Source organism: Penicillium crustosum (genome assembly GCF_028827405.1).
Source record: "Penicillium crustosum strain IBT 35664 chromosome Unknown utg000001l_segment0_segment0, whole genome shotgun sequence".
NCBI classification, from domain to species: domain Eukaryota; kingdom Fungi; phylum Ascomycota; class Eurotiomycetes; order Eurotiales; family Aspergillaceae; genus Penicillium; species Penicillium crustosum.
This window is the reverse complement of record NW_026623122.1, coordinates 7,923,307-7,942,794: the sequence shown is the minus strand read 5'-3', so window position 1 is coordinate 7,942,794 and position 19,488 is coordinate 7,923,307. Positions and strand designations below refer to the sequence as shown.

General features: G+C 47.5%; 8 protein-coding genes across 8 annotated transcripts; 5 read left to right on the top strand and 3 right to left on the bottom strand.

Moving 5' to 3' along the window:
* Positions 1-579: 579 nt before the first annotated feature.
* On the bottom strand, positions 580-1,581 carry N7487_002982 (uncharacterized protein; the record flags this gene model as incomplete). The annotated part of the gene is made up of 1 exon (XM_056870729.1): positions 580-1,581. One exon carries the CDS (start codon positions 1,579-1,581, stop codon positions 580-582), a length of 1,002 nt encoding a protein of 333 aa, XP_056735513.1.
* Positions 1,582-3,322: 1,741 nt separating this feature from the next.
* Positions 3,323-3,562, bottom strand: N7487_002981 (uncharacterized protein; the record flags this gene model as incomplete). Its single annotated transcript, XM_056870728.1, has 2 exons — positions 3,323-3,511; positions 3,548-3,562. 2 exons carry the CDS (start codon positions 3,560-3,562, stop codon positions 3,323-3,325), a joined length of 204 nt encoding a protein of 67 aa, XP_056735512.1.
* Positions 3,563-4,348: 786 nt separating this feature from the next.
* Positions 4,349-4,921, top strand: N7487_002980 (uncharacterized protein; the record flags this gene model as incomplete). The annotated part of the gene is made up of 1 exon (XM_056870727.1): positions 4,349-4,921. The coding sequence occupies one exon, from the start codon at positions 4,349-4,351 to the stop codon at positions 4,919-4,921; it is 573 nt and encodes a 190-aa protein (XP_056735511.1).
* Positions 4,922-5,899: 978 nt separating this feature from the next.
* Positions 5,900-8,332, top strand: N7487_002979 (uncharacterized protein; the record flags this gene model as incomplete). Its single annotated transcript, XM_056870726.1, has 3 exons — positions 5,900-6,317; positions 6,405-6,760; positions 6,815-8,332. The coding sequence occupies 3 exons, from the start codon at positions 5,900-5,902 to the stop codon at positions 8,330-8,332; spliced, it is 2,292 nt and encodes a 763-aa protein (XP_056735510.1).
* A 2,709-nt stretch (positions 8,333-11,041) lies between these two features.
* On the top strand, positions 11,042-11,432 carry N7487_002978 (uncharacterized protein; the record flags this gene model as incomplete). The annotated part of the gene is made up of 2 exons (XM_056870725.1): positions 11,042-11,206; positions 11,235-11,432. 2 exons carry the CDS (start codon positions 11,042-11,044, stop codon positions 11,430-11,432), a joined length of 363 nt encoding a protein of 120 aa, XP_056735509.1.
* Positions 11,433-11,861: 429 nt separating this feature from the next.
* On the top strand, positions 11,862-13,713 carry N7487_002977 (C6 transcription factor; the record flags this gene model as incomplete). Its single annotated transcript, XM_056870724.1, has 4 exons — positions 11,862-12,692; positions 12,751-12,808; positions 12,870-13,352; positions 13,406-13,713. 4 exons carry the CDS (start codon positions 11,862-11,864, stop codon positions 13,711-13,713), a joined length of 1,680 nt encoding a protein of 559 aa, XP_056735508.1.
* A 1,660-nt stretch (positions 13,714-15,373) lies between these two features.
* On the top strand, positions 15,374-16,234 carry N7487_002976 (alpha/beta fold hydrolase; the record flags this gene model as incomplete). Its single annotated transcript, XM_056870723.1, has 1 exon — positions 15,374-16,234. One exon carries the CDS (start codon positions 15,374-15,376, stop codon positions 16,232-16,234), a length of 861 nt encoding a protein of 286 aa, XP_056735507.1.
* A 1,360-nt stretch (positions 16,235-17,594) lies between these two features.
* N7487_002975 (uncharacterized protein) lies at positions 17,595-19,336 on the bottom strand (the record flags this gene model as incomplete). The annotated part of the gene is made up of 5 exons (XM_056870722.1): positions 17,595-17,765; positions 17,813-18,479; positions 18,554-18,986; positions 19,044-19,194; positions 19,259-19,336. The coding sequence occupies 5 exons, from the start codon at positions 19,334-19,336 to the stop codon at positions 17,595-17,597; spliced, it is 1,500 nt and encodes a 499-aa protein (XP_056735506.1).
* Positions 19,337-19,488: the final 152 nt, after the last annotated feature.

Here is a 19,488-nt window from a genome sequence, read left to right as displayed (position 1 = left end):
CATCCCGTTCACCTTCATCTAGTGCGTCAACCACTATCACTATGGTTGTAGGTTGGGTGTCTGATGCCACTAAACTGAGCAAGGGCTGAAAGACCAGGTTATCAAACTGGTCTTTCAGGGATTTCCCCTGCAATTTCAGGCTCATCGCTGAGGGCTCTCTGTATCGCTGGGATCAGCTGAGGAAAAGGCGTAACAAGCTGTTTGATGATTGTTGGAAAGAACTTTTTGGCACTCCCTCGGTCTCCTTCTCCCCTCTTGAAGAAAAAACTCGCTCCTAGCTGCTTCCTCTCTTTGAAATACCTCGCCACTGTTCGGGAAATTGTCGACTTGCCTGTTCCAGCCCTGCCATTCAGCCAGAAGATAGGTTTGGCTTCCGAAGCTTGAGCCCATTTTTTGATCCGGGAAAGAAGCTCGGTTCTGGTACCTGGGAAACATTCATCTTCATGTTGGTCCATAAATGAATCAAATGCCGCATCTTCAACCGTTTGCAGTTTACCCCAGTCAATTTTCCGGTTAACTAGGCCGAGTGAGGGAATGTAATGAGAAAGTTATTTATGTCCTAAAAGTTGAATTCGGGATCTAACCTCGTTGAAGCTCCTGTGTCACTTGGTCTACCCAACTTGGCATAGCATCCACACGCTGCGGCCGCAGAACTAAGAGTAGCTCCCGTGCATACGCAGCAGCAGTGAGCGCAGCATATTTGTGCCAGTCGTCATTTTTGTGAGAGTCACAATAATCGCAGATTCCGCGTATTACTAGACACGGAATATTATTCATCAGACCCGCAGCTTCCATCTCAAAGCACAAGATATTCAGCTCTGGGTCGTTTGCAAATTTGTCTCGCATAATAGCGTCCTTGAGCACAGTATTTCCTGACGCGATATTTCCGTAGTGAACATGAAATACACGGTGGTTGCGGCGTTCTGGGCGGACCACTACCGAGTGTGAAGCGCCTTCCTTGCAAGTTTTTGTATCCCTAGGCGGATATTCGATGGAAGAAAGCTGGTCAACAGTTGGTCGTTGATAATCTTCCATATCATCAAGACGCTGAAGATGTTCCGCGAATCTGTCTGGCTTCTTTTTATCACTGAATAGTCGACACATCTGCAGAATAACTCCCAGAAGTTTCTCGGGCGGCGCGTTGAGTTGACCTGTCCTCTGGAACCGACCATCTTTGAGCTTGCCCAGATCATATTGTATCACTCCGCCGAATCCATCTGTTGGTTGACTCACGACAACATCCCCTAATCGGATGTCATTTCGGGCGGTCGGAGCGCCGCCTCCAATGCCTACCATCAGTGCGAACCGTAGATGTGGAAACGTTCGAACCATATCTCGGGCAACACGGGCAGCTGAATGGGTGCCATACCGACCGGCTGGAAGACAACCAACCACCACGTAATGCTTCTCAATACGACCGTAGACGTACGTATTATCATCGTTGGCTTCGCTCATATCCGGCCCGGTGAACTCTTCGTCGAGCATACGGCATGCACAGAAATATTCTTCTTGCAGGGCACAGATCCATGCTATTGTGTAGGAGTCCGTCGACTCCGGGTCTTGTTGTTGAGGTCGATTCATTATATCAGTAGAGAGACGAGCTCATATTTTCAAGTTGTCAAAATAAATTTGCTGGCTGGATCAATCTCGATTTGTCTCAAGATAGACGGCAGGATAGTGAGATTAGGTGGAACCAGGGAATTGCTTCAGGTTGAAGCTTGAGAAAGAGGGGTAGCCGCCAACAGAGTTGCGGCTATTTTTAAAGGCTCATTTCTATTGGTGCAATGGCTGGATGGGCCTTCGGCTGGACAGTCGGCCCGAACCGACCCAGACGACCCAGGTTGTTCCCTTACGCCCTTACCAACCCCACCAACTGCTTCGAGTAACAGCGCGACAAAGACCATCATGGCGCCTCGGCTTGCCCCCTCCCAGCTTGTGATGATTCGTGATATGATTGACAGCAGATCGCTGACTACCTCAGAGATGGCAGAAGCGGCTGGCTGCAGCAAGCGTTCGATTATAACTATCAGTAACAACCTCCGAATATTCGGCGATGTTCGAGCACCCTTGATCCCTGGTGGCCGTCCTCGTATGATCACACCGTTTATGCTCGAAGCTCTATGCGAACACTTGATTGGGAAACCGGATTTATACCTAGACGAAATGGCAGACTTTTTATATGACGAATTCGAACTGCTCGTGTCCACATACACTGTTAGTCGAGCCCTTCGATCGCAGGGTTGGACTAAAAAGGTAGCACGACGAATAGCACAAGAACGAAATGCGGATCTGAGGGATCATTATCTGCATCAGCTCTCAGATTTTCGCTCGTATCACCTGGTCTTCATAGACGAATCAGGCTGTGATAAACGGGCTGGGTTCAGGAGGACCGGCTGGTCCCCACGCGGGGTAACACCTGTCCAGGTTTCCCGTTTCCAGCGCGGCCAGCGGTATCAAATCCTCCCAGCATATTGCCAAGATGGTATCCTGATGTCGCGAATCTTCCAAGGATCGATAGACGCGAGTATATTTGAGGACTTTGTTAAACAGCTTCTTCATCATTGTGGTAGATGGCCGGAGCCCAAATCCGTTCTCATCATGGACAACGCGTCTTTTCACCATACTGAACAAATAATAGAACTATATTCAATTGCTAGTGTCAAGCTGTTGTACTTGCCACCGTACTCGCCTGACTTAAACCCGATCGAGGAATTCTTCGCGGAACTCAAAGCATTCGTAAGACGGAATTGGCAACATCACACAGGTCAAGATTTCAAAGATTTTCTTGAATGAAGCCTGGATGTCGTCGGGGCGAAAAGAGAAAGTGCAGAAGGTCATTTCCGGCATGCGAACGTTGTGGTTGAAGAGGACGCAGATTAGATCTTATTGTCGAAGAGTCCTAGCAAGTCTTTGACTAATATATAGCTCAAGAAAGCTTCATCACGATATGTAAGATTCGTCTACGGGGTAAATTAAAATAGCGTGTTTAAGTCATGGGATCCTTTGCAAATTAATTAACTATAGAGCCGAATTATGTCCATCCGCTTAACTCACAACGGAGTGCAAGCCATTGGTACTCCGTTGCCCATCGTCGTTTTAAGCAAAATGCTCATGACGTAATGTATACAGGACCATTAATATATACCCAGTTCCTAGACTAGCGGCTTGGCAGTGGGGCCCAGAAAGAATGATTGAGTGTAAACTGGTGAAGCTGGATTTGCACTTGTCTGTACTGTATGCGCCCCCAGTGAGCTCGCACTGGGCAGCAGTTCTAGCCAGGCTGCTGGGACAATGGATTCATACCTTCTCGTGGTGTCCGGTGTTAATCCTCGTGGAGGAGACCAAATTGAATCCGCCGTGGTTGTGCGGTTCGGCCCGGTGCGGGAAGCGACCGCACAACCACACCAAAATCAGGGGATAACGGGATACGAAAACCATCCGACTTCTTTTTACCCGACTCGCACTCGGGCCCAGAAGCTGGTCTTGCGTTACCAGCAGAAGTGGTGTCGCCCTAAAAAGAAGACAGGACACCCCTGAGCTTGCATACGGTCTGGGATCGCATCGTGCGAGATGCGGCGAGGCGGTAGTGAACCGGTGACACAGGCAGTCAAGCTAATATCGAACAGACCTCGTTCAAGGCCCAGGAGACCTCGTTAAGACTCAAATTCGTTAAGACCTGAAGATACCGCCTCGAAAGACCTCGTTAAGGCCTGGCCACGGGCAACCTTTGACGCGGCTCCTCTTCTTGACACGGACAGCACCGAGACACGGGCATCCTCCTGGGAGATACACGGGATTTCTGGAAGGGATTGGCATTTGGCTGGTGGCAAACGATGGAACTCGTTAAGGCGTTGCCACGGGCAAACCATCGATCCTGCTCAGGCATTGGGGAACAAGCTTGGTTAGTGGAAAGTGGCCGACGTACACTGCCGGACGGAGCGTACACGAGGGCTTTCTGCAAGACACGGTCGGCCTGGCGGGGGAGACCTCCCCAGGTAACGCGAAACGAGAGTTCAAGCTCTCGCGGGGCGTGGTGTACAATGGCAGCCACTGCAACAGGGTCGGGGCCTGTTAAGAGACTGTCTGTATGGCCCGAGAGGACGGATGCGCGTGTCGGTATACAAACAGCCGGGAATCAACTACCTCACTCGCACTGAGGGCCTGAGATCAGCTAAGCCTGATCAAAGCGGTGTCGCCCTAGTTGATTGGCCCGTGATGTATGCTTAAGGAGCAAACTGAGAGACACCCAGGGTGAGAGGCTTTGTCCACCTCAAGAGTCCAGAAGCCTCTTTATTGGGTGAAAAACTGGGGTAGTGGTCTATGCAAGTAGGCCTGCCAAAGCTACTTTATGTCTCTTGGCCCTACCAGCGCGGACAATAAACCGCTAGGTCTGGCCAAAGGGCAAGCCAGGACCGCGACCCAGAAGGATGCCGCCCTGCAAAAACCTGCCCCCAGAATGAAGTCGACAACGCTGAAGATCGCTCGGTCTCATGCGGCTCCCAGCAATAACTTGCCGGAGAACGTAGGAAGACACGTGAAAAGAGTAGATGCAGCACTGCCAGGAAAGCACACTCGACAGCTGTATGATCGATTGACGTGGAAGGAAGCGAGCGTACTGGCCCAACTCCGGACTGGCATGGCCAGACTCAATAGCTATCTCTGTCGGATCAACGTGGCAGACACGAATCAGTGTGCATGTGGACAAGCGAGTGAGACCGTGGAACACTTCCTCTTCCGATGTCGGAAGTGGACCACACAACGAATAGCACTGCTGCAATGTAGCCAAACTCACCGAGGAAATCTCTCCTTCTTTCTGGGCGGGAAATCGCCTTCTGATAATCCGCATTGGACGCCGAACTTGGAAGCTGTGCGAGCCTCAATACGATTTGCGATCGCAACGGGCCGACTCGACGCCACCTAATCACGTTAACCAACACAACGACACGACACCCCCCCTCTTCACCAACCCACACCTACCACCTTGTGCCACAAATGGTGGACGTGCGTCAACTGCCGAAGATAGGATGTTGAACACTTGAAGAAGCGCCTTCAAGCCAGTCTACTAACCAACTTACTAACCCACAAGGATCTCTATGATATTGACAGCTGAGAGGACATATACTGCAAGGATCCATGTATGGGCTCGAAGGAGACACAGCAGATGTATATTAGGACGTGTATTGATAGATCAGTTTTAGTTGCCCTTTCGGCTCAGCCGCCGGGCGTTAATGAATTGTGTGTGTGTGTGTGTGTAATGTAAATCAGCCCAAGATTCAGTACATATATTGGCGCACCGGGAGACAAGGCTTATGGAAGGAATTACTTTGCCAATGGAAAACAACTTATTTCCTGGTTAGGAAAGTGCTTAAATTTTGCTTGTAGTTTGGTGAGTTGGAGTAAGATATGTAGGTCCGACTGACTTCAAGGAGAAATTTACAGTAGCTCTGGAGTTGATCTTTGATTATTTTTAAAAAGTGAGGGAGGTTAAGGGAGTTGTGTCAAGGGGATTCGACGGAGGATTGGTGGCTTTCACGGGGCACATCTAGGCTAGGGAATAGATGTCTCGTTCATTGGTGTGATATTTTTTGAACGTGCATACTGTACTCTTGCAATACTGATATTTTCAACTGAAATATGGGAGACGGAAAAAAAGCGGGTACCCTCAAAGACTTGATTCCTCTTTTATTGATACCACTGCAAATCCTTAAAGACCATCAGTGACCGAAGTGGTGTACAGTGGGCTGCATCCAACATAAACGGTGAACCAAATGTGCACAACTCAGGCGTACAGCTCACGGTGAAAACATCCCTTCAAACAACGAATTCATTTATATATTCTCATCCTCATGAAGATTATTTTGCTAGAGCTTTTGAATTACGTTTTGAGAATTTGAAAATCATGCCACGTTTGTCCCAAGCTCAAGTGGAAGCAGCCGAGAATGAGCTCTTTACGTATCAAGAGACTCACTTTGAGCTATCAGCGCGAGTTGATATTTCCCGTCTTTCTTGGGATCGAAGTTTCAAGCGACAAATGGATGATCGTCAAAATGTGACTAGACTTGAGAAAATCATGGATATCCAAGGTTGCCAGCGCTTGAAGAAGGAGTGTCATGTGCCAGTTCTAGTTCCTGCAGCAGACTGGGGCAATCGTGTCCGTCCGCGGCAATTAGACGGTACTTGTACTTGGTTGGACGTGGATATTGACTATGAGCTTCGCGCTCAAGATCATGAGAACCTCATCACAGCTGCCCGCAATAAGCTTAGGCCTCCGCGGAATCAGTGGTGGATTGTCGATGTTTACGTAACAGACCGGCAAGGTGCGTGGCAGTAAGACTAAACACAGGAGACCGAACTTCATCACATCCCAAACTTGTTGTTATACATCTCATCTGACCCAAATGAAGCCACCAACATAGAAAACAGTGACTCTCTCCAGGACAAATTCATTAGGTCTCTTCAAGAACGCTTCCCAAACGATCATACGCCGCCAGATGGCCTGATTTATCAGCGCATCCGTTATTACGGTCGATTAATCGACCATGAAACACATCCAGATCGCTTGTGGGCTGTTATAGCATCAAATCACTGGTGGGCTATTTTGGAAAAGACAGACGGGAGCAAAAAAGGAAAGTATCTTAGAGCATTTCTGAAACACCAGAGCCTGCCCCAGGCTTTTGATGATCTATTGCCAATACCAGGCATCTGGGAGGGTATGCGAATCGGGTTACTCCACAAGGTGACTTCGATGCGATGTGACGAGGTACGTGCCGTCCCATTTACGTGTTCAATCTCTAAACTAGCCCAAATCTTGCAGCCTATTATGAACTACTTGCGCCTCATCGGCACAACTTTCTCGTACTTGATGGGAGGAGACGACTATTTACCTCTGGTAGATGGCGTGAGCGTAAAGTTACTTCAGTCTCGAGCACCCAAAGTATCAGCAAAAGACTTGGCTTTTCTCAAGACTCGAATGGAAACAGGCGAACTTTTCAAAGAGATTGAGAATGAAGCACGGCGTTGTGAAATATGGAACCGACTCGAGGGTATTGATTATCCTATTCCGACACTGAAAACATTTTTTAAAGATAGGCTGTATCTCGAAGTTGGGCGATCTGTGATGCAACAGCTTTTCGTTCCTAATCCTGAGCGAAAGCTCACAATCGATGAAGCTGTGGGGGAGCATTGGGGCACAGCTGTTCCCATGCCGACCCCTTTCAGGCAAGAAATGATTCGTCCCGACCTTTACGAACTCTGGCGGTTTAGTTTTCAATACGGCTTTGAAATGACTGACCATAAGCGACGCGTGATTCGCCCGAAACCTGGGAATAGTCGTCCTTCCCTGAGAAGTATGACAGAAAGGCCGGCAACAATAAATCGGGCGGTGCTTTGGGGGCACTTTTTTTGGCTTGCCGGACAGAGAAATATCTGGCCCCCTTTGGCTGGTGGCTTTCAAGCACAGGAAGCCAATCTACCTGCACCGCTATCACAGGACTATCCCGAAAATGAGGAAGAGATTCCGATCGCACAGCGATGTGGTAAGCCATTTATGTACTCGGTAGAGGCTGATCGCTATGCCTTGACACAAGAATCATTGGAGCAGACTTGGACAACCCCTCGTATTACGGCAGGATTCATCAGCAGATCTATATTCTCGGCTTTTTTCGGATATCTCAATCCTAATAGACATAGTACGCAGGATTGCCCTACTGAATCGAACAATACAGCCACCGATAATGCCCTGCATAGAGATGATCTCTCATCAGACATAGCAGTCGATATGCCAAATGAGATGCCTCACAATCCACCGAATGATCATTCAGAAGGCCACTCAGACCCTATGACAGATGTCTACTCAGCACAGGAGTTCAATCCTCTCATAGCCTCGCAACAACTATTGTGGGAGAACCAGCAGCCTCCCTTCTTTGCCATAAACGTTTCAATACCAGGAGAGCCCATTCGAGAGCTGAGACTGCCAAATGAGCAACAGACTCTGAGCAACTTTTTTGGTGGGCTGGAACGACATCGGTTTCACATATATATCCCAGGGGAGGACCGGAGAGCTCTTCACGCCGATTGGTGTTACTCAGTTTATGAGCGTAATCCGCAACAACTGTTACATGCTGACTTTCTTCCGGAATGTTCCTTCGAGCAAGTCGGCTCTACAGCCTCTGGGTACACGACAAGAAAGAGGAGACGAACGGACGGTATTGCTGAATTGGAAGCTGTTAAATCTTGGCTCCAGGAACAACTCGCAGAGCTGCAAGCCTGTAACAATGCGATGCAAGTTCCCTTTCAATTTTCTCTAGACGAAAACACATTGGAGGATATATGACATATCCTGCTTTTAATCATTAGGAATTCGCTAAAACACCTCCAAAGCTGCAAATAGCTATGTTTTATCGTGAATTTTAAAGGGATTAGATAGGGTATATACCGAAAGGTCGAGACGTTTGACCATGCAAAGTCCCAGCGCGTTGTATCTTCCTTGAATCCCAGTTGGCTTATCCAGAGAGTTACAAGAGAGATGACCCCGCTACATACACACACACACACACACACACACACACACAAATTCATTTACGCCCGGCGGCTAAGCCGAAAGGGCAACTAAAACTGATCCGATCAATACATGTCTTAATATATATATGCCGTGTCTCCTTTGAGCCCATACAAGGGTCATTGCCGTATGTGTCCTCTCAGTTGTCAATATCACAGGGATCCTTGTGGGTTAGTAATTTGGTTAGTAGACTGGCTTGAAGGCGCTTCTTCAAGTGTTCAACATCCTATATTCGGCAGTTGAAGCGCGTCCACCATCTTTGGCACAAGGTAGTGGGTGTAGGTTGGTGAGGGTGGTGTCATTGTACAATGACTTATTTTTTAACACTCACTCACGTATATCGTGTTAATTAGACCTAATGCGCCTGCCTCGTTCGTTTCAAGGTTTACCAGACCGTTGGTGTTACAAGTATGAAGGATACAAATTACAAGTGGCGATAGTGGGATTTGGAAAATTGGCCAGCACATTACGAAATCTTGTTTCGAAAGGTACAAGAAATAAAGGCCCTGATGAGGCCAATACACAGGTAAAAAACGAATATGTAAAGTGTTGTATGAAAGATACTAGCGCCCGCTAAGCGGAAGAGCCCCACCTAAACGTGTCCGCAGGTGGGAGATAGCCTGCGACAAGGGAACGTGAGTCTAGCGGAAGAAAGGTCAGGACCGCACCGACCTCTGCGGATAAAAAGTTACGACCGAAATGCAGGAAGAAAAGACATCAGATCCATATACATGCTGCCTTTACGATTCGTTGTATAGGTATAGGTCTAGAATTGAAATCCATCTCTACGTTTTCTGCACCTAGAGTTATTTATTGCTACTATCGCTCAGTAGGGACCGTATACACTATCAAATCCAAGTTCCTCGCAAGTAACTTTATCTACAGAGAAAAAATGCTTTACCGCCATCCAGTGCCACTCTTATCCTTTTTGAAGGAGCGAACCTTGGGTGGAACGGCTTAGCGCTAATAGGTAGTCATAGGCCTCGCCAAAACCCGCCCACCGCCCAAACCCGCCCGCGAAAACCCTACCCGTGGGTTGGGTTGGGTCTTAGTCATTGTTGAATATCCCGGTCCCTAAGATAGAGAGCACGTGCATGTATATATGTATATATCCACCTAGCTACCAGCCTCCTCGGATTCAACACAATTAACTCCTGTCATCTATCCAAACATTGAAGCGTCACTTATAACTCAACAACCCGCGGTGGGTTACCCGTGGGCGGGTAAAGAAATTGAAAACCCGACCCAAACCCGTGCTTGGCGAGGTCTAGGTTGTTGAGTTATAAGTGACGCTTCAATGTTTGGATAGATGACAGGAGTTAATTGTGTTGAATCCGAGGAGGCTGGTAGCTAGGTGGATATATACATATATACATGCACGTGCTCTCTATCTTAGGGACCGGGATATTCAACATAGGTAGTCATGCCTGGACATCACGTGCTATGATTCCAAACAAATTTGGTTTAGCTTGGGCCTAGCCACTCTCGAGTTAGCTTCCCAGAGGAAGGATTATGTGAGCCTGCCTTCAAGGCGATCCGCAGAAATTTCAGTTCTTCCTTTTTCTGTCCCTGGGGGACCCCCATAGACCCCGAACTCCACGTGACCAATGACTCAAGGTAGCAAGGTGCGGGGTTCATCCAAATTCCACAAAATCCACCGTTTAACTCAAGATCTCGTTAAACGGTGTTGGTGAAAACTGCTAAATGGTGAAACCTGACTTAACAAATGCACCTGAATTTGCTCAAACATTGACCCTGTTCATGTCCACCCTATCAACGTCCACGTTATCCCTATTTGCTTGTGCTCAACTGAGATTATTCGATTTTCCACTTGTTTTCAACAGGTAGAGGCTGCTATCAAAGGTTGATTCTGAAAGCTTTAGCTTATGCGCAGGCTTTGTCTACAGGCTGTTGATAAAAAGTCATACTTGTCCTTGTTTCATCACTGATTTATGCGCAACCAACTATGCCTAATCAACAGTGTTCAAATCGTCACCTATTCTTCAACGATCACACCCGCGAGGTATTTGAGCAAATCATGGATGCTGACTGCATCACCACTATTGGCGGAATTCGCGGAAATGAACTATGACTGTTGAACACGCGACAGTTGAGTTAGTCTGGCAGATCCATCCACAGTGATCAAAAAACCGTAAGTCAGGTAATTTCACCAGCTTCAAATTTCGTTGAGGGTGTTGACGTTACACATCAAGACTCTCTGGCTTTTGGCCTTCTCAAGATTTTGATAGAATTCACCGATTCCGACCGGTGGAAGATGTTCCAAGATGATCTCATTTAAGCTAGAGGTGAAAACAGTCTCAATACTTATCTAAGATACAGTAACATGTCCTGGAATCCTTTACTTGCTTTAATTGTTGCGGTATATACTGTAGTCCAATACCTTCTCACGATCCCACAGTTTCATGACTCGATTTGAAGCAGTAGACGCCTTGCAGCAAGCATACTGCGCTCAAAATTGTCCCGATGTCTCCCACCCATCAACTCCAGAGATGGACGTCGTACGCAATCTGGTCGAGGTCGACGGGGATTCCCGCATCAACCTTGTGGCGCCGGGCCAATAAAAAGCCTTCTGTTGCCGACAAAGCCGTCAATCAGCAGTACCTCACCCTTCAAGAGGAGCAGGCGCTGGTAAGTTAACTTAGAGTATGTGTTGCAGTTGGTGAAGAACGCACTCAGTCAAGTTTCTACGATCGCTCGCTCCGGTCATCGCGCGCCAACGATCCTCGATTTTCTAGGTTATAGGTCGCAGTCTCGAGATCCAGCCTCCGGGAAAGAATTGGCCGCAGGGTTTTTACTTGCGCCATCCGCAATTGAAAGCGCGACGGCTACGAGCGATCGATCGGAAGTGGGATGATCGGTAGATCGAGGAGAAAGTCCGACACTGGTTTGCCATCATTGGCCGTGAACTGGCTGATCCGGCCATTCTCCTGGTGAATGTGTATAACATGGACGAGACTGGAGTATATTGGGCGCTGAAATCGTGATCGCGGTGGTATTGTATAATACATATTTTACGATGGTCCTCAACTTAGCTTATTTCAGTACTCATGTACTATCCTCTGTACAAGTCCATACGGCCATCCTACGACCTGATAAGATATTTGCGGACAATTGGTGACGTTGATTACCTAACCATGCCAAGACCACTAACCCGTGGTACGTTGATTGCAGCGATAAGTGATAGGATATCGGTTATTGCTCCCCGCGGCCGCGGGTATATTTGAATGCGGCGACAGCCGTGCCCGAACTCCGTTCACTCTCCCGTTTTCCGTCTCTCATCGCCATGGAGAATTTTGATCACATCATTTCTACCTCGACACTACGTGTCACCCAGAGACGACCACGAGCATGCACAGAATGCGCTCGTCGCAAGCTGCGCTGCTCTAAGGTGATCCCGTGTGGTGCTTGTATGGATCGAGGCATTGGCCACTTATGCTATCGAGAAAATGTTTTGCTCCGTAATAGAAAGGCTAATAAGCTAGACAGAACGATGCGATCAAATCAAGATACCGCCTCGGGTGATGTGCAGCAGAGAGATGGTGATGATGTCCTTCATGATTTCCACCACGTTCCTCTTTCTGCCTCTAGTCCACTTGAATCTTCACCACCACAGGGCATAGGGATGCCGTTAATAGATACCACTAGCCCATACATGCATTCAGATCAAATGGCACCCAGCTCCGACAATGACCCACTAGCCGTCAGCCCAACAGCCGTGCCTAGAGAAACACCCAACACAACCAGGAGTAGCTCTGAGCGAGGGCGTTTCCCCCACTCATCGTTGACCTCACAAAGTGGATTGATGAAAGGTGTTGGACAGAATACTGCAGTCACCCTCGAGTTCCTTGCTCTCGGTAGACAGCATGTCATGAGACTTGGGCATGGTTTGGGCACGGGATCGCCGGCTTTTTTACCAACCCATTCCGCAAATATGGCTGATCCAATCGTCACGCCAGCTCAGGCTTTCTGGTTGGTGGACTACCACGAGAAAAACATTTCTTGGATGCACAATATTCTTCATATGGCCACATTTCGTGAACAATGTGACACATTTCTGGATTCGGGGGTTCCAATCAGCCCGCTCTGGCTACCTCTCTATTATACCGTGCTTTCTGTGAGCTTACGATGTTTTTCACCTGTCCGGGATATCCGTTCTTACTAATCTGTGGTAGTGCACTGTATACCTGACGTCGCCGGATTTGTTGCAGCAATGTGGAATTGTCGATCAACGTAAGGAAGCTCAAGCTCGTATTGATGGAATTGTTAACCTGCATTTCTAACCGTATGTCAGAACCACTTGCATTACACCTACATGAAAAAAGCATTGAATTCCTACACGCCTCAAATTTTATGGTTAACCATTCAATTTTCTCCGTGCAAGCCATCTGTATGCTCATCCATTGCGGGCACAACTTTGGTGAATCAGATTTGATTTCCACGCTGATGGGCTCCGCCATTCGCATCGCGCAGTCGCTCGGTATTCACCGTCTGGGATCAGATAAAACAGGAAGTGTGGTTAAGTCAACGGAACGAGGAAAGGCAAAGAAGCAACTGACTGATCGCGAAATAAGCAAGAGGGTGTGGTGGTTCCTCATTCGCCAGGATTGGCTTCAAATACCTTTCATAAACACTTACACGATCCACCCAACACAATTCAACACACCTAAACCCAAAAACTGCATTGACTCATTGATTGAAATTGGCGACGATGGCGTGGTCGAATGTGGAATCGATACATATACTCAGGGCAGTTACACGGCGGTGCTGAATGAGGGTGAGATATTATTAGTGAAACTTACGAATTATAAACCTAATCTGATTTTCTAGTTGCCGTTCTACTCTGGAGAACCCAAGATCGATTGTGTCTCCTAGGACATCCCGATCGGGAGCCTGATGGTGAACGTAGGCTCTACGAAGAAATCATAATAGCCGACACTGAGCTACGAAAGATCATCAGCCGAATGCCTATTTTCTTCCGTGAAAAGGTGTCTCAAGATAAGACCCTCCCTGCGCATATTGTGCAGCAAAGAGAGGTAACACAGCTTTCATTGTCGCATAAAGTTTGTAACCCAAGCTTCTGCATCTTGCGATCTGATGCCGAACTATCTCGTGCTTACACTCACGCTAGTTCCTGAGTATTCACCGCCATTTTCAGATCTCCTGCTTTCAAAATCCCTGGTTCTCTTACACGAGGGTGGGTAGCTCAATTGATTATCCGAACTTGCCCCCCTTCCAGCAACATAACTAATGACATGAAAAGCTGTCCTGTCTCCCAATAGCTCGACTCAGCCTTAAGTCTATACTTGCCCTTCCCGAGAACGAATACACCTGGACGGCCCGAAATATGTGGACGGTAAACACGCATATTATAACAGCAGTTATCGCGCTTCTGTTTGAACAAATCTTCGCGTCTTCTGCTGAGGTCAGTGTGTTTGAAAGTGGCGAGATCCAAAATTTGGTCCAGGGGCTATTGCACTTGCTGCGAGATACGAGTACAAGGAGTCAAATTTCAAGAAAAGGCGCCCGTATAATCGAGTGTTTATTGGAATTGAGAGAAACTATATCACTTGGAAATCACGGCGATTTCAACCTGGAGCAGATCATCTCTTACGTGAAGCTTGATGTGTTGCAACATCTGCAGATACCTTCTCAGATGGGTGTGCATGGGGCCATGTTTGGTGACACTGATTGGTAGAATATCACATACTTCAGGAACCCACAGACAAGCTACGGCTACTTTCATGTCGATTAGGAAAACTTATGAGAAGTCGTGGAAGACGAGGCAGAATCTCAAAAAAATACCCCTAACAAAGAGATGATTCAACAGCTTCTTTATTTTTGAACTAGGCCACATGATCACACTCTGCACGTAATATTGATGATAGGACGTGCAGTGTGAAGCCGAGAGGGAGTATTTTTAACAGTAAGAGCTGCCCGGTTTGGTGATTCCCTAGTCCTCTATAGGTGAACGTAACATCAAGCGTAACTTATTCGCTTAGCTGACTATTGCTTAATTCTAAATGAGACCTTATTGGGGGCAGAGAGATTCGAACAGTCCATACGGTTTCCGGTGCGACCGGGCAAAACGCGGGACAGTTCTAATGGACCATGTGGCAGCCGAACGAGTGTTCGTTTTTAACCCCACTGTACTGTAAGCTTCAGTAGCCTTCCTTTAAGACATTTGTCGCGAGTTGAGGCTCTTCTCGGCATTGCTTTTGGGGTAAAAGGTGGGCGGGTGCGAGATGGAATGATGTTTAATGTCAAGTTTACTGGAACCACCAACCAGCGGTTTGGGTTTTCGTACGTCCGCTTCACGAGGCTTACAATGAAGAAACCTTTGATTCCAAAACCGCTATTTTTATTAGCCTTGCTGAGCATCAACCCTGCGTAGGTAGTGGAACGTTTTATAGGTCTGAAGAGGAGTTTGCTTCGATCAATCTATTTCATAGAAAGCCATTGAAAAAAGACAAATGACGCATGTTGACCAGAAACCAATGAATCGAAGGTACATGTTGATGGGGAATTCTCGGCCGAAATTTGTGTTTCTTTCCTCTCCAGCAATTATTAACCCACCACACTATTCTCGGCCGAGATTACCAACAGATCTTTCTGCTAGCGGGAATAGCCACACTGCTCTTATTTCTTTTTACGAAAATAAGGTATATCAACTCATAGATATGAGCTGTGTTCCCTGCCAAAAACCAATCTCAATCCAGGATTCGTCTATCTCGGGTCCATCTTCAAGCAATACGCGCCCTTTCTTTATCAATCCAATCTTCAAACTTGACCCAAGCAATGAACGACAAAACTGTGACTGTACCCGGGAGTGTGCTCAGAAATCAACAAAGAAGGTCTGCGATCATTTCCGTCGTCGGTTTTGATGTATTTGTCGAAATTGACGGCGATGGCCCTTATATGATCATGACACACGGATTGGGTGCAAATACGAATGTCTTCTATCCGCTTATGGAGATATTTTATAAGACTCACACTGTGGTGCGAATCGACTGGCCGGGCCATGGACATAGCAGTCTGAACAACACGACAGAGAAAGTAACAATGCCGATCCTTGTAGCGATACTTCGAGGCGTGATGGATCATCTCACAATTTCTTCAGCTATATTAGTGGGACACAGTGCAGGTGGTATTGTCAGCATGATGTTTGCAGCCCAGTTTTCAGGTCGGGTGGACGCCCTCTTTGTCATCGGGGCTGGTAGAACTAGAGCAGTCGAATGTCCCGCCAAGAGCTTCACGCTGCAACTCTCTCGCGCAGCCCGATCAAGGGGTCTTTTTTGGGATGTTGACGAGAGGGTGGATTACAACATACCACCAGGAACTGCTGGGCTTTCTCGCGCTCTCCTCCGAGCTGTCACCTCTCAAACCAATCCAGAAGGATATGCGCAGATGTGCGATGCTTTATGTGACGACACCCATGTTGATCCAAACTATTCATCGATCACCTGCCCGACATGTGTGATAGGGGGACTGGCGGATAATATCTCTCCTGTGCATGTCACAGACGAGCTCGTTGGGTTGATCGCAAATTCTGGGAAAACCCCGCTTCGGTACCTCCTCAACACCGGCCACATGATAATCATTGAAGATGTGCATGGCACTGCTTTGGCCATCAATCGTCTACTTGAAAAACTTCGCTGATGCCAGCCTTGAGTGTTGACGGAACAGTAGCAGCAGTGGAGAACGGAAGATGATCTCCCACAAGTATTAGTCATTATCATCCCCACATAACTTAAATTGCCAGCTAGGGGCACTATAGCAATTCAGACTTGTTGATTTCCATTTGGCGCGCGGTATGATTTACTCAGCAGTATTTTCGACTTGTGTCCCCATCGACCCGGATTCTTCCGGACGCCCTGTTATCGTAAGTATTAAGTAAACGCTTTAGCCCTAGCTCCACTAGCAGGAATCAAGGGAGTATCTTGTGCTACGGTAGTCTCGTAAGTACTAGGAATTCCTTCTTATGTTCATTCAAGTAAACACATAGATTTCCCTTAGCGAGCCCTAATTTTTGTTAGACATAGTGTATAGAGTCTTTGTTGGGTCTTTGCCGTGGGTAAAGGGAAGGTCGTAGTGCGCATAGTAAATATGCCACTGGATGATGTTGGTGAGGAGAGAATAATCAAGATATGGGAAGACATTCTCCCTATTCTGATCTGAAAATGTCTATAGAGACACCTAGGATACTTCATCACTAGGATATTCGTAGCATCGATCAAGCTAGGATATTACTCCCAATGATAGAGGAGCGCCCGCATTGTTGTTTTACGAAAACCCGGGAAACCAGATTAATCACTTCCAGGGGCCTATCCCCCAATTTCACTTCTTAATACTCTCGGTAGACTACTAGAGGCAGTTATAGCTAAGCTACTGTCCTAACTCGCAGAACGCTCCGGACGACGGGCCAACATTAAATTCGATGACTATAGTTCGGACATAACACCACTTCACAATGCTAGACTGGCGTAAGGCTCCCCCTTATCACCTATACTCTTCGCTTTCTTCAACTGCGACCTATCCGATCAGCCCCTCGACTTCCACGGCGGGGCATAGCCTTCATCGGCGATTATTTCTGCTGGCGGGTTGGCTAGACCGCCGAAGAAAACTTAGTGAGAATCCAATCCGAGGACATACCACGGTTCGAAGCATAGGCTCTAGGGACGGGTTCTAGCTTCACAGCGGAGAAGACTAAACTTATCCACGCCACCAGGAAGAGAAGCGAACAATGCCAAGGCCGGATCACTATGAACGCCAGATTTTCAACGATTGGTAGGGGTAGTGCATACCAATTGACAACAGGGAATAGGGCCGGTCGTCGATATACGAATTTTGTTAAGCAACCATCTAATGACAAAGGTTTCGGACTTCAAGGAGAGCTCAAGCTACTGCATTCGCACTTCTCACAATGCTCTTCTGGTTCTTTTTGTCGATATATTTAATCACCAAGCCCAAAGTTGCACTTTAAATAGTCTGCGTTCTGAGCTTCACAGAGAACATCCAATCATTTCTCGGGACCATTCTCGACCGGAAACTGATATCTTTTGAATCTTAGTGTAGGGACCTGGCGGTTGAACAGGTGATCAAGTTCCTCTAGAGAGAAACCTTTCATCTCAGGAACTGTGAAAAAAGTCCAAATAACAGCGATTATTGAGAATGTCCCCCATATGAAACCCTGGATATGTTAGTTGACATTTCTAGATGAAGGTATATGGAACTTACAATTTTACCACCTAAATTGCCATAGGCTTCATCCTGGAGGTACGGAGAGACCGAAGCAACTAACAGGGAAATTCCAAACCCGAAAAAGACGGCAATTGCCAGCACCTTTTCCCGGTTTCGAGAAGGAGCGCACTCCGTGGTGACGATCCAAATGACAGTGCTTTGAACTGCAAACATTAATTCCCAGATAAAGATCAAGGCAATAGCCGCTTTGCGGGAAGCAGCGGTGGGTGAGGCAATTGCAGTGATCATAATGGCAATAGTTAAAAGACACACCCCACAAATTCCGGCAGTCGACATAAGTAAGGAGCGACGGCCGAACCGATCAGGCAAATAATGTCCCCCCAGGATACCTACATAATAAAGAGAGTAAATACCCATGATGACTGGGAAGACATCGGCGATACCAGCTGACTTGAGGAATGAGACAACGTAGTTCAGGATATAGGTTGATCCCTGCGCTTGACACAGACACTGAACACCGATTGCAATAAGTAAACGGCGGAGGTCGGATCCACGAAGTAGGTCCATCCAGCCCGAAGACTGTTGACTAAGGCGTTCTTCTTCAATCGCCACTTCAATTGTTCGTACGTAAGCCTGGGCATCAAAATTGTTTCTTTTCGAAGCGAAAAGCCTGCTAGAAGCAACAACAGCACGCTCGGTTTGACTACTCGGTTGATGATTGTCTCAGTAGTGTATTGGAAAATAAGACGCTGATGAGGAAAGAAGGTAGATGCTCACCCTTTAAGTACAAGCCACCTGGGGCTCTCAGGAAGAAATGGTGAGCCGATGATCATACAAAGTGGTGGAAGAAGCTGGATGCCAATCGGAATATAGTAACAGCCTGCATCCATTCGCTTTGAGGTCGCATATACCGTGCCCGCGGCCACAATGGAACCAAGTACCTGCGCGTTCGAATACATAGTGACTGCAAAGCCTCGAGCGGTGGCTGTGGAAGTCTCCGAAAGATAAATAGGGACGACATTCGCACAAAGTCCCATTGCTAGAGCTGCGATAGTCTTGCCAACCACAAGCTGTGAGAAGCGCGCTGACGCGCCGACGGCACTTGTAATTTCGATAAGTACTCCGATGATAGAAATGACCCCTGTCACGAGGAGAGAATTCCTGCGGCCGAGCCAGTTATTTACGGATATTGAGATCAACGAGCCAGCCACTGCAGAAAAAAAGAATTAGAACTCTCCGAGGCCAACCAAGAGCTTGATAACCATACTTATCCCAGCTGACTGAACTGAGCTCCCTGCAGACTGTTGCGCAGTCGATAAAGAGCAGAGATGTACACCATTCACAGTCTCGCAAGACCCATAGGTTCGAAGAAATTCCTCCGCTCCAAGCAGGGTCCCCCACCAGCCATTGTCAATACCCTATTGTCGTTGTTACTATATCTGCCACGTATATCGCGGCAGTCCAAGGTAAAATAATACATACAAATAGCAGTGCTCCTGCAGACGCTAAGCCCATACAGAAAAAGCCGGTCACTGTCGTTCCTGCGAGGTAGTCGAACATTCTGGGCAAATAGAAAGGTTGGGAATACCTTATCGTGACAGAAAATTTCTTAACAGGCGAATTGAACTCTTTATAGAAAATAAGGGGCAAAGTGGCGTCTCCAACGGTGCGGCCGTCCCCCACCCTCTCCAGGATATGGTCTGGATCCAGTC